Below are 13,837 nucleotides of genomic sequence, written 5' to 3' on the forward strand. Positions count from 1 at the left end.
ACACACACACACACACAGCAAACACACACAAACACACACAAACACACACACACAAACACACACACACACAAACACACACACAAACACACACACACAAACACAAACACACACACAAACACACACACACACACAGCAAACACACACACACACAAACACACACACACACAAACACACACACACACACACAAACACACACACACACAAACACACACACAGCACACACACACACACAAACACACACACACACAGCACACCAGCACACAAGCGCACACACAGCACACACACACACAAACACACACACACAAACACACACACACAAACACACACAAACACACACAAACACACACACACACACAAACACACAAACACACACACACAAACACACACACACACAGCACACACACAAACACACACACACAAACACACACAAACACACACACAAACACACACAAACACACACAAACACACACACACAAACACACACACACACAAACACACACACACACACAAACACACAAACACACACACACAAACACACACAAACACACACACAAACACACACAAACACACACAAACACACACACACAAACACACACACACAAACACACACACACAAACACACACACAGCAAACACACACACACAAACACACACACAGCAAACACACACAAACACACACACAAACACACACACACAGCACACCAGCACACACAAACACAACAACGCACAGACACACAGCACACGACGTACGCACAGCCCTCGTGCAAGTCCACTGCGGTATGCAGGCCTCGTGTCTTGGCCATACTTCACCGCACTGGTTAGATGGATTCAGGTTGGCGGAGGTGGAGCGGTGGGTGGATCAGTTCGTGTCGTCGCCACTGGTGTGAGCCGGGGCTGTGAAATCCACCCTCGGTGTCGCCCGGGTTCACCGTGCGTGACAGTGGTGAGTCAGTGGTGAGTCAGAGGTGAGTCAGCGGTGAGTCAGTGGTGAGTCGGCGGTGAGTCGGTGGTGAGTCAGCGGTGAGTCAGCGGTGAGTCAGCGGTGAGTCGGTGGTGAGTCGGCGGTGAGTCGGTGGTGAGTCAGTGGTGAGTCAGTGGTGAGTCAGCGGTGAGTCAGTGGTGAGTCAGTGGTGAGTCGGCGGTGAGTCGGCGGTGAGTCGGCGGTGAGTCAGATGTGAGTCGGTGGTGAGTCAGCGGTGAGTCGGTGGTGAGTCAGTGGTGAGTCAGTGGTGAGTCAGTGGTGAGTCAGCGGTGAGTCAGTGGCCCCGTGTTCTGCAAGAGACGGACAGTCCAAGTTGGTCACAAATCGAATGGGGCCGATGGTCTCAGTAGGAAGTCGGCAAACCTCACTCTGACTGGAGGCGCGACGACCCCCACAAGCTGGGGTCGAGGTGGCTGCTGCACGCGGCTTGTGTTGAGGCCGTCCATAAATGACGTCACGCACCTAGGGCGGGCGGGGGGGGGTCAGACATTTGTGACGATGTGTGACGAGGGGGGGGGTGTTTGAGAAACGTGACATCACATAAAAATGCGCAACTTTAAACGAATATAGACAACACGTTCTACTTAATTAAATAGACTTTTTAATGTTTTATCCTACTACATCAGAGTGCAGCGCCACATTAAATACACTACAATGACAATAGTTTAAAGCGATTTGAAGCATGTTTTTTTTTTTGGGGGGGGGGGGGCAGAGCTTTGTGACGTCATATTTGAGAGGGGGGGGGGGTCTAACTTTTTGTGACGCCGTGTGACGAGGGGTGGGGAGGGGTCAAAAATCGTCCAAAATTGCGCCGCGGGTGGTTTGAAAGACGCTCAGTCCCAATCCCGTTCCTGATTCCAAAATATGCGGCGCGACTTTCCAGCATGATTGTCGCCAGCATGATCGTCACACTCCTGGGCTCGCGAGAGCCAATTAACGATGCCGAGTTGAAACATGACATCGAATTTCACTGAGCTAATTTCTGGAACCAGATCTCGACGCTCCATCTCCGCAGTGACCGAGCTGTGCGGGTGCCCCCCTCCTGCGGCCCGTCACCGTGGGCCCTCCTGGCTGCTCCCCGCCGCGCCCGGGCACGGATCGCGTCTCTCCACATTCGCGAAAGGCGCCCAGGGTGTGCACGCGTCGCACTCTGAACTCCTCGGTCTGCTCGGTCTCTGGGGGCAATGTCGCCGAGCACGCGACTCTTCCCCTCCGCAGGCCAGAGGTCGCAAACGGGTTTTGATTCCTTACCCCCCGTACCCGTACCCGGCCGCACCAGGGTCGCAAACGGCACGTGTTGTGTATCGGTGTGCAGTGCGTTGTGTTGCCGGGTATCGGGTAGGGTAGCCGGGTATCGGGTATCGGGTAGGGTACGGGTATCTGGTAGCGTACGGGTATCTGGTAGGGTACGGGTATCTGGTAGGGTACGGGTATCGGGTACCCGGTTGCGACCTCTGCCGCACGCCCCGTCGCGCATTCTCTTCGGCGCGCGCTCCGATCTCCCGGCGTCCGTGCCGCCGAGTCGGAGGCCGCGGCGAGCGGCCCGGGGGGCTCGCTGCGGGGACGTCCCTGGTGGAGGTTTCATCTCGCGAACTGCGGCCTCGGTCACCTGGGGGGGGGCACGGGGGGGGGGGGGTCCGGGGTCTCACCTGGGGGGAGGGGGGGGGGTCCGCCCAGGGACGGTGATCAAGTAAACGGTGCTCATCCTATGAACAGACTGGCCCCAGTCATGGGAATGTGGAATGGCCACACTGGCTAAGGTGAAGAGCACTGCCTCGTTTTGGGCCGGGGTTTGTCCGAGTTGCCTGCGATCCTCGCCTTGTCCGCCGGGTGTCGCTGCCCACTCCACCTTCCTCTGGCCTCGCCACGAGCCGCGGGCAGCTCGGCGGAGCTTGTCAACGCAAACAAACAACAATAGCAACTCCTTTCAGATTGTCTCAGGCTGCGGCATGGAGACCGTGCAGGAGCAGTGGTGAATGTGTACGTACCAGCAATACGGAGCGTGCCGTGTCAACACGACGCACCGCTCACCGACACACAACACGTGCCGTGTCAACACGACGCACCGCACACCGACACACAACACGTGCCGTGTCAACACGACGCACCGCTCACCGACACACAACACGTGCCGTGTCAACACAACGCACTGCACACCGCTACACAACACGTGCCGTGTCAACACAACGCACTGCTCACCGACACACAACACGTGCCGTGTCAACACAACGCACTGCTCACCGACACACAACACGTGCCGTGTCAACACGACGCACCGCACACCGACACACAACACGTGCCGTGTCAACACAACGCACTGCTCACCGACACACAACACGTGCCGTGTCAACACGACGCACTGCTCACCGACACACAACACGTGCCGTGTCAACACAACGCACTGCTCACCGACACACAACACGTGCCGTGTCAACACGACGCACCGCACACCGCTACACAACACGTGCCGTGTCAACACAACGCACCGCACACCGCTACACAACACGTGCCGTGTCAACACAACGCACTGCTCACCGACACACAACACGTGCGTGTCAACACAACGCACCGCACACCGCTACACAACACGTGCCGTGTCAACACAACGCACCGCACACCGCTACACAACACGTGCCGTGTCAACACAACGCACCGCACACAGCTACACAACACGTGCCGTGTCAACACAACGCACCGCACACAGCTACACAACACGTGCCGTGTCAACACAACGCACCGCTCACCGCTACACAACACGTGCCGTGTCAACACAACGCACCGCACACAGCTACACAACACGTGCCGTGTCAACACAACGCACCGCTCACCAACACACAACACGTGCCGTGTCAACACAACGCACCGCACACCGCTACACAACACGTGCCGTGTCAACACAACGCACCGCACACCGCTACACAACACGTGCCGTGTCAACACAACGCACCGCACACAGCTACACAACACGTGCCGTGTCAACACAACGCACCGCTCACCGCTACACAACACGTGCCGTGTCAACACAACGCACCGCACACAGCTACACAACACGTGCCGTGTCAACACAGCGCACCGCTCACCAACACACAACACGTGCCGTGTCAACACAACGCACCGCTACACAACACGTGCCGTGTCAACACAACGCACCGCTACACAACACGTGCCGTGTCAACACAACGCACTGCTCACCGACACACAACACGTGCCGTGTCAACACGACGCACCGCACACCGCTACACAACACGTGCCGTGTCAACACAACGCACTGCTCACCGACACACAACACGTGCCGTGTCAACACAACGCACCGCACACCGCTACACAACACGTGCCGTGTCAACACAACGCACTGCTCACCGACACACAACACGTGCCGTGTCAACACGACGCACCGCACACCGCTACACAACACGTGCCGTGTCAACACAACGCACTGCTCACCGACACACAACACGTGCCGTGTCAACACAACGCACCGCACACCGCTACACAACACGTGCCGTGTCAACACAACGCACCGCACACCGACACACAACACGTGCCGTGTCAACACAACGCACCGCACACCGCTACACAACACGTGCCGTGTCAACACAACGCACCGCACACCGACACACAACACGTGCCGTGTCAACACAACGCACCGCTCACCGCTACACAACACGTGCCGTGTCAACACAACGCACCGCTCACCGCTACACAACACGTGCCGTGTCAACACGACGCACCGCACACCGCTACACAACACGTGCCGTGTCAACACAACGCACCGCACACCGCTACACAACACGTGCCGTGTCAACACAACGCACCGCACACCGCTACACAACACGTGCCGTGTCAACACAACGCACCGCACACCGCTACACAACACGTGCCGTGTCAACACGACGCACCGCACACCGACACACAACACGTGCCGTGTCAACACAACGCACCGCTCACCGACACACAACACGTGCCGTGTCAACACAACGCACCGCTCACCGCTACACAACACGTGCCGTGCCATCTAACACGGCACGCAGCATGGAACCTTCCTAGCACCGCATTGACTCGACGCTTTGGACTTCTCGGTGTTTTATAGTCAGATGACTCAAGAAAGCTGCCGCCAGTGACCCCCTCGCCATTACTCCGAGGTGAATGCCCGATGAGATTATCGTGACATTTGAATAGTTACATTTCGATTTAAAGCTTTCGTGACTGCAGGGATTCATCTTCTTGGTTATTTCGGTAAAGTCACGTCGAAGGGAAGTAATAAAATAATAAAACATAATAAAATAATTATCAAGACCAGGTCTTCACCTGAGGACGGCTGCTTGCGTTGTGGCCGAAACGTCGTGAGAATTATTTTATTATGTTTTATTATTTTATTACTTCCCTTCTACGTGACTTTACCGAAAGAACCAAGAAGATTTGAATAGTTTTTTCACAATGAGCACGTGACAATGATGATTGCATCAATTCAACTTTCGCGACGATGGAATCGGCAGCTTGGGTTCGTGTGAGGACAGCAACACACGCACGCACACACACACACGTGCGCAAAGACAAAGTCCCCCCGTGTAGCCTCCACATGCTATTGTGGCAAGTGCTGTTAGCGAGCACCTATGAAGGGGTTGTCCGTCTCCCCAGTCACGATGTTTACTACGCACCGCTCCGAGTACCCGTGTAGGGCTGAGTCGACCTAGGGGAGGCACGGGACAGGTTTCAGATCGCCGTCTGTTGGCCGCGAGCGGGGACTCGAACTCGGCTGGCCCGGTTCGCAGCACAATGCGCTAACCGCTGCACCGCCGCTCCCCACACAGTCGCGCGCGCGCGCATTGGCGCGCGCGCAGCAAACAGCCACAGTCAGACCCCTGTCTGTCTCCGTCTCTCCCATTCCAGGCGAATCGGCGAGCAGCCGGAGAGAGAGAGGGGGGCGAGACGGCGCTCGCTGGCAACGGTCTTGGGCCTGACCCAGATGTGTGTCTATAGACAAAGACAAAGCTCCCCTGTGTAGCCTACAGCCATCGTTGGGGGCGGGGGGGGGGGAAGTGCTTCCAGTGAGAACTTAGTAGGGCCCTGCACGGCATTCGAGAGGGTAGCAGCGGGGCGAGCACCGCGCCCGGGCCGCCTTTGTCTCCCCAGTGCTGATGTCCACCCACCGCAGCAGGTATCCAGGTGGGCGTCGTGTGTTCTCACGCCATGTGGATGTGTGTGGGTGCTGTGCCTTCGGAGTGTGGCGTTCGTGAGCCGCCGAATGAGGAACGGCGAGTGGACACGGACTCTCCGTCTCTCTCCTTGCAGCCCCCTCGCCATGGCCGGCAGCAGCAGCAGCATGGGACCTTGAAGTTGGCATTGAGCTCTTGAGCACATTGCTGCCCTCACAGGCAAGAACCAGGCTAAAGTCTACATTACAGACTGCCAGTACGATCAACGAGGTGAAGAACCAGGCTACAGTCTACCTTACAGACTGCCAGTACACTCACCCAGCTTAATAACCAGGCTACAGTCTACATTATAGACTGCCAGTACACTCACCTAGCTTAATAACCAGGCTACAGTCGACATTATAGACTGCCAGTACGCTCACCGAGGTTAAGAATCAGGCTACAGTCTACATTATAGACTGCCAGTACACTCACTTCGATTAGGAACCAGGCTACAGTCTATATTATAAACTGCCAGTACACTCACCCATCCTAATAACCAGGCTACAGTCTATATTATAGACTGCCAGTACACTCACCCAGCTTAATACCCAGGCTACAGTCTACATTATTGTTTTTATAATTTTCTTTTTATTCACTTTATTACTATTTTTGTATCTCCGTGACTTTACCGAACGAACCAAAATAATAGAACAGTCTCTCTCTCTGTGTGTGCGCGTGTGTGCAGTGTAGTCACACACGCCAGCGGTGTGGGCGGTCCTCCTGCCCCCTGTTTGCTTAGTAAGTTTAAACAGATGTGTGGGTGCGGTGGGTGGCGGTGAGGTAGTGGTGGGTGTGGTGGCGAGGTAGTGGTGGAGGTGGTGGCGAGGTAGTGGTGGAGGTGGTGGCGAGGTAGTGGTGGAGGTGGTGGCGAGGTAGTGGTGGAGGTGGTGGAGAGGTAGTGGTGGAGGTGGTGGCGAGGTGGTGGTGGAGGTGGTGGCCCACGTCTCTCCCTGCTTGCGGGCTTGGCCGCCTTTCCCGCAGTCGACCACACCCCGGTCACACTTCCCAGTCAACACGAGGTCCACTACGATCAGAACCGTGCAGATGACTGCGATGACGTTCAGCGCAGCAACACCGGCACCAGATCTCTGTGCAAGTCGCCTCCTGCCGCCACCCCAAAACAAACGCCCAAATCCCCAGACTGCGATGGAATGGGCTGAGCGAGGCCAGGTGGCTGGTCGTGGTGTCTCTCTGCAGCTCGGCGGACTCCACGGAAACATTCCTGCGCGTGGTTCCCGTGCCGCGCGCGTGGTTCCCGTGCCGCGCGCGTGGTTCCCGTGCCGGGCGCGTGGTTCCCGTGCCGCGCGCGTGGTTCCCGTGCCGGGCGCGTGGTTCCCGTGCCGGGCGCGTGGTTCCCGTGCCGGGCGCGTGGTTCCCGTGCCGCGCACGTGCCATGAAGGTTCGCGCCTCCGATGTGCACGGTTGGCTATGATGTATCGGCCTCATTGTCACGTGTTCATTGTGAAGCGCAACACAGATGGATACAAGATTCACCGCGCCTGCGGGATGGGCTGCCCTCCAGTGCAGTGCGGAGCCGGCCGGGTCGCGGTTGATGTCGAAGGCCCTCTCGTGAGGGCTGCAATTAGCCAGTAATCCCAGAATGGGGGGGTCCATAGTGGCCGTCACATCGAGGGGCTTGCTCCTGCCATGACAATGTGGAATTTGCACGCTGGCTTGAGGCTGCCTGATGAGATGAGCGATTCCCAGCGCTCGTTTTCGAGCAGAGAGACTTGTTGTGGGCTCGGGTTGATCTTATCCTTGCTTCGTGGACAGCGTCTCTCCACTGCGAGTGCTTGGCTCGTGTGTTTATTGACTTATTTGCGGGTATTTATTTCTCTAAGCCACTCGTATTTGTTTGCGTTGCGTTAGAATGCTCTGTGTCCACATGCGATGGGATCGCGCCGCGCGTGTGGTCCGGACGTAGCGGAGACGCCGCGTCCCCTCGCAGCCACGCGACCCTGCGGCCCGGCTCATTCTCGTCGCCACGGTGACCACGTGGTGCACGGAGAAGGCGACCCAGCGCCGTGTCCGTGATCACGACCCAGCGCCGTGATCGCGACCCAGGGCGGTTCGGGCGGCTCATCATGGCCGTGTCCCAGAGCCGACACTGTGGCGTTGCTGGGTTCAAATCCCCGGAAGCCGACCCTGGTGAGAGTGGGGGAGTGTGGTGACTCATGGCCTTGGGCTTCTCACCGCTGGTTACTAAATCAGATCACATTAAATTTGGTCCAAATTCCAGCTCTGAGGAGTGAAATGAAAACACCAGTTTGACAGGAGATGAACCCTTTTGTTTGTTGGGCTTGTAAACAAAACATCGGTCAGCGCAAGGTGCGCATGAGAGGCTGCTGAAAGGGACTTTTTGTAAGCAGCGCGGAGTTTCTGTTGTTGTTGTGAAGTCATCTGTGGGACCCGCTCTGTGAACCTGCCCAGCGGGAGCCTCCGAGCGGATCACCTCTCACCATGTCATGGTGGCGACAAAGACACGGAGACACACACAGAGGATTCGCTGTCAAGTAACGAACGAGTCGCAGTGGGACGAGTGTCTATATTGGGAGTCAGATGCGAGGAGCGATGCTCGGAGAGACGGCAGCCGCTGCCTTCGAGCGCTCTGCTTGCGGACCCCAGCGCTGCGTGGCGTCTGCAAGGTTTACGGCCCCAGGCTTCAGAGGGAAATGTGATGGGGGTTGTTTCGGGAGAAGAAAAAAAACAAGCAGTGGGTGATGGACGGATGGCAGTGCCGGATTAAGCTCGTGCGGGGACTGTAGCATATGTTGTTATAAAGGGGCCCTAAATAAAAATACGTAAATGTAAAAATTGATAGCCTGAAAGCATTTAGCGCGGGTCCCTTGAAAGTGCGGGGCCCGTAGCGTTTGCTACTCGGATAATCCGGCAATGGATGGATCTTGGGAGTGAAAAATGCATTGGAGGAGTTGGCTGGCGACGAGTTACTTCTGTTTGCTCGCAGTTCAGCGGTCGGCGCGTCACGCGGCGATCCCGACGGGTGATTTATGACACACGGAGCAAGGCCTTGAATCTGGAAGGACACTCGCAAGACGAGCTGCTGCAGATTCTCCATCCGCCGCTCATCAGCGGCAAGACGGGAATGCGCACGCGACCGGGCGGCAGCTCATCCCCGGGGTCGTCTTTCAAACCGACGCCCTCGGCGCGGAGCTTCACGGTTCCACTCCGGCAGGCCGCCCTGGATAATGCCGATCCCCTGCTGTCTATTGGGAAAGGTGTCGGCCCAGTGCCGGATTATCGTAGTAGCAAAAGTAGCTGCACGTGTAGTAGCTGCACGTGTGGTAGCCGCACGTGTGGTAGCTGCACGTGTGGTAGCCGCACGTGTGGTAGCCGCACGTGTGGTAGCCGCACGTGTGGTAGCCGCACGTGTGGTAGCCGCACGTGTGGTAGCCGCACGTGTGGTAGCCGCACGTGTGGTAGCCGCACGTGTGGTAGCCGCACGTGTGGTAGCCGCACGTGTGGTAGCCGCACGTGTGGTAGCCGCACGTGTGGTAGCCGCACGTGTGGTAGCCGCACGTGTGGTAGCCGCACGTGTGGTAGCCGCACGTGTGGTAGCCGCACGTGTGGTAGCCGCACGTGTGGTAGCCGCACGTGTGGTAGCCGCACGTGTGGTAGCCGCACGTGTGGTAGCCGCACGTGTGGTAGCCGCACGTGTGGTAGCCGCACGTGTGGTAGCCGCACGTGTGGTAGCCGCACGTGTGGTAGCCGCACGTGTGGTAGCCGCACGTGTGGTAGCCGCACGTGTGGTAGCCGCACGTGTGGTAGCCGCACGTGTGGTAGCCGCACGTGTGGTAGCCGCACGTGTGGTAGCCGCACGTGTGGTAGCCGCACGTGTGGTAGCCGCACGTGTGGTAGCCGCACGTGTGGTAGCCGCACGTGTGGTAGCCGCACGTGTGGTAGCCGCACAAGTAGCTACACGTGTGGTAGCCGCACGTGTGGTAGCTGCACGTGTGGTAGCTGCACGTGTGGTAGCTACTACACGTGTAGTAGCTGCACAAGTAGCTACACGTGCAGTAGCTACGGGCCCCGCACTTTCAAGGGCCCCACGCTAAATGCTTTCAAGCTATCAATTGCGGTTCAGTGATTCTGCACTTGCTCTATTACTACAGTACTATACCGCCTTCAACTTTAATGGGCAACGACTAGGTGTTTAAGGTTAGCAATTTGTCGTATTATCTGGCTGCATAGTAAATGAAAAAATACAATTACTTTACTATGCAAGTTAAACATTTGTGTTTTAATATTTACGTGTTTATTTATTTATTTAGGGCCCCTTTATAACATATGCTAGAGGTCCCGCACCAGCTTAATCCGTCACTGCTGAGGCCATTGAGTGCCGAAGTCACGGTACCATTGGCCTAATTTGCAACAACAGCAAACAAATAACCTCGCAGTTTACTCGATTTGAAATCACTCGTAGCAGCAGCATCATCGCCCGCTGCTGTGAAACGACTGCAGATTGCATCGGTGGACCACAGCGGCTCGCTTCGCGACATGATTCGGATTGTTCTTGAGCCACCTCCCTTGCGCTCTGTGCCGGGACTCAAGAGTGGCGCTTGTTCCTGCAGCCTCAACGATGCTCGATGGAGACCCTTGTGTGTTGTGTGTGCGAGCGTATTCGTCTGTCGGGGTGAATACAATGCAGAGGTTAAAGGTGAAGGCCACTCGGTGCAGCTGGCAGCCCGCGACTCCTGCGATGAATTCGGTTTTGGCGCAGGGAGAAGCACCAACAGCACGCACACACACACACACAGCATGTTGGGGCAAGTGTTGTTAGTCAGTACCACCTATTAAGGCCAGAGTGGGCACACGAGAAGGTGGGTGGCGAATACCACCCACCTAGGTAATTAGTATTTGATGATGAGCACGGCCCAGTGCTCGCTGGAGCAGGGAGGCACTATTGACTCTCGACTTTGTGAACTCGAGGTTGTTTGGGTTATTCGAGTCGGTAATTTGTTACTCACAATAATATTTGTTTTTAATAAGGGGACAGCCGGCGTTCTAATTTCACGGGAGGCGCGGGGGCCCAGGGGCTCCGCTGTTCATGGCTGCGTCAGCCCTTTCCATCAAAAGCCACCTCCATCAAACGAGGCGCGTCTCTTCAAACGCCGCGGAGCGGACGCGGCAAGGCCGGGGAAGCCTTTTTAAATCCTTTATATTAAGTTCACTTGCTTGCTTGCTTACGACCGTGCAAATCTTTCGGTCGTTTTTTAACCCACTTCCCGTGATCCAATTGAGCTGACATTTTCCACACAGACTCGTTGTGCGTGACAATTAATTTTCGTGAAATTTTTTTCTCCAAAAGTTTACACTTCTTAGGACAAAAATATTATATTTAATTACCAATTGCTTAATGGTGCAATGTAATCATCTGACCCATAGGTGGCAGCCATCTCAAGCCAGAGGACGAGAGGACTCTAGCCGCCACGCATATAAAGGATTTATAGTGAAAAACTTTGTTTTTACGGGTTATTCTTGTTGTCACCTGTGGCTGGGAGAACCGCGATGGGGCTTGGGATCGTTTCGCACTGCAGATGCTGTGGCCTGAACCTCAGAGATCTGAGCGGCAGTGACATGACGATCGGTTGGTCTGAAGCGAGTACGGGTGGCTGCACCGTCCACGATGCCGGACCTCCTGAGGCCGATTTGGCGGTGTCTCCTCGGCTGTGGCCGCGATTCTCCTGAGCGAAATTTCGAATACCCCCCTCCGTTTGTCTCCGGGTGCTCTCTCCGAGAATTCTGGTTTCGTCACCGCGGTACATTTTTTGTGTCACTTTGCTCACCTCACCTTTGTTGTGGTTACTTTCTGACCTGCCCCGTACTGGGCATCTGTGAGAAAGAGCTTCATTGCTCATCGTATTTATCCACGATAAGTACTGATTCTGATTCTGTAAGACGTCGTGCACTCAATAATGAATCGTCCAATCCTCCCGAGTGACAGCTTTGTAGCGGCTCGGTGGATCGTCTCAAGACGATGCGAGGGCGTCCGGGGTAAGTGCAGCAGGGAAACGTGCTATTTTTATCACCTGATCTTTTCGTTTATGTATGGAGTTGTTTAGTTTGAACACAAGACTTGTGTGTATTTGCGTCAGCATATATGTATATACATGCGGTGATGTGTTAATTAACCAGAATCAGAATCGGTATTTATATTGCAGGAGGAATCCGATGAGCTATGAAGCTTTTTTTCACAGATGTCCAGTCGGGGCACGGGATCAGAACAACAAGCAAAACAAAAACACGTGTGTGTGTGTGTGTCTGTATGTATGTGTGTGTACGTGTGTGTGTGTCTGTATGTATGTGTGAGTACGTGTGTGTGTGTCTGTATGTGTGAGTACGTGTGTGTGTGTGCGGGGAGCGCTACAAACCTGGCGACCCGAGTTCGATCCCCGCTCACGGCAAACACCAGCCACAATTATTTGAGCAAATCCTGGGCCTCCCCTAAGTCGACTCGGCCTCAATGTGTGAGCATCGCCACTGGGGAGACAAAGGCGGCCGGGCGTGGTGCTGGCCACCCACCCCCTCGTGTGCCGTGCCGGCCTTCGTGTGTGCTGCTGCTCGCTAAGAGCACTTGCCCCAACAGTCTGCTAAGGCTACACGGGGGGGGGGGGTCTTTGTGCGTGGGGATCAGGGTCTCCGGAGGGGAGCTGTTTGACCGCATTGTGGAGAAGGGCTTCTACACGGAGAAGGACGCCAGCGCCTTGATCCGGCAAGTCCTGGACGCCGTGCGCTACCTGCACCAGATGGACGTTGTCCACCGTGACCTCAAGGTACCCCCCCCACCCCCCCACCCACCCAGCCCGCTCCCCTCCCCCTGCCCCCCCCCAGCGTCACCTGGGGACCGTCGCTGCGTCGCGCCACGTCGGGTTCCGCTCGCCCCCAGCCCGACCCCCAGCCCGACCCCCAACCCGTGGTGCCACTTCCACGTTCCCGTGGCTGAAAGCCATTCCCTCGTAAGACGACCGCTGTTGACCTCCCACAAAGTGGTACCGATTTAACCGGCCCCCCGAAGGGACGATGGGCTGATTCGACCACGGGCCAGAGTTCACGCCGGCAAGCTTCCGACGGCGGAGACGCGTGCGCTGCACCGCGCTGCCCGGCGCGTCCCGGCTGGAGTCCTCGCCCCGGTTTGGGGCAAGCGTTGATTTTTCATCCAAGGAAACAAAAGCCACTTTTCAAAGCTACAGGTGCTCACCGAATTCTTTCCACAGAGCTGCAGTCACGCGTTTGGCAACGTGACGCACGCCATCCCACCGTGAATATTGATGACAAAGGGGGAGAGAGTTTCTGCGTCGCGACGCACGCGGAGTTGAACGCGACGCTGTTTCGGGAACCCTGCAGCTGCCTGCGTTTTGTTCCGTCGACGTTTCGCGCGGAGTTTGACTTGCCAGTGCTACACCGTGCCGCGTGGTGCACACCGGTAAGTGTCACCGGGGCTGGGGCCTGCTCGCACCCGCTCCTGATCCGGCTACGTAGGCTCGATGGACGTGAAGCGACCGAAGCGTTTAAATGTTTGTCACGTTTCATAGCGGTAGATTGAGGTGGTTTTGCCAGGTGTTTTCAATTGTCTCTGTTGTGCTTTAACTCGAATGTTGGGAGAAATAAACTTATTCTTAGGTTTTTTCGGTAAAGTCACG

At 56.3% G+C, this 13,837-nt stretch overlaps 1 protein-coding gene and 1 long non-coding RNA gene across 3 annotated transcripts in view; both read left to right on the forward strand.

Moving 5' to 3' along the window:
* LOC144945556 (calcium/calmodulin-dependent protein kinase type 1-like) overlaps positions 1-13,837 on the forward strand; it is a 94,739-nt gene that overhangs the window by 45,314 nt on the left and 35,588 nt on the right. For both annotated transcript variants that reach the window (XM_078874038.1, XM_078874036.1), the window contains one exon: positions 12,832-12,970. In XM_078874038.1, coding sequence (XP_078730164.1) covers positions 12,832-12,970 — 139 coding nt within the window. The remainder of the gene's footprint in view (positions 1-12,831; positions 12,971-13,837) is intronic.
* LOC144945557 (uncharacterized) lies at positions 520-6,290 on the forward strand. Its single transcript, XR_013639687.1, has 3 exons — positions 520-942; positions 5,072-5,123; positions 6,274-6,290. It is a non-coding gene; the product is annotated as an uncharacterized LOC144945557 (long non-coding RNA).

The sequence above is a fragment of the Lampetra fluviatilis genome, chromosome 38, assembly GCF_964198595.1.
Source record: "Lampetra fluviatilis chromosome 38, kcLamFluv1.1, whole genome shotgun sequence".
NCBI lineage: Eukaryota > Metazoa > Chordata > Hyperoartia > Petromyzontiformes > Petromyzontidae > Lampetra > Lampetra fluviatilis.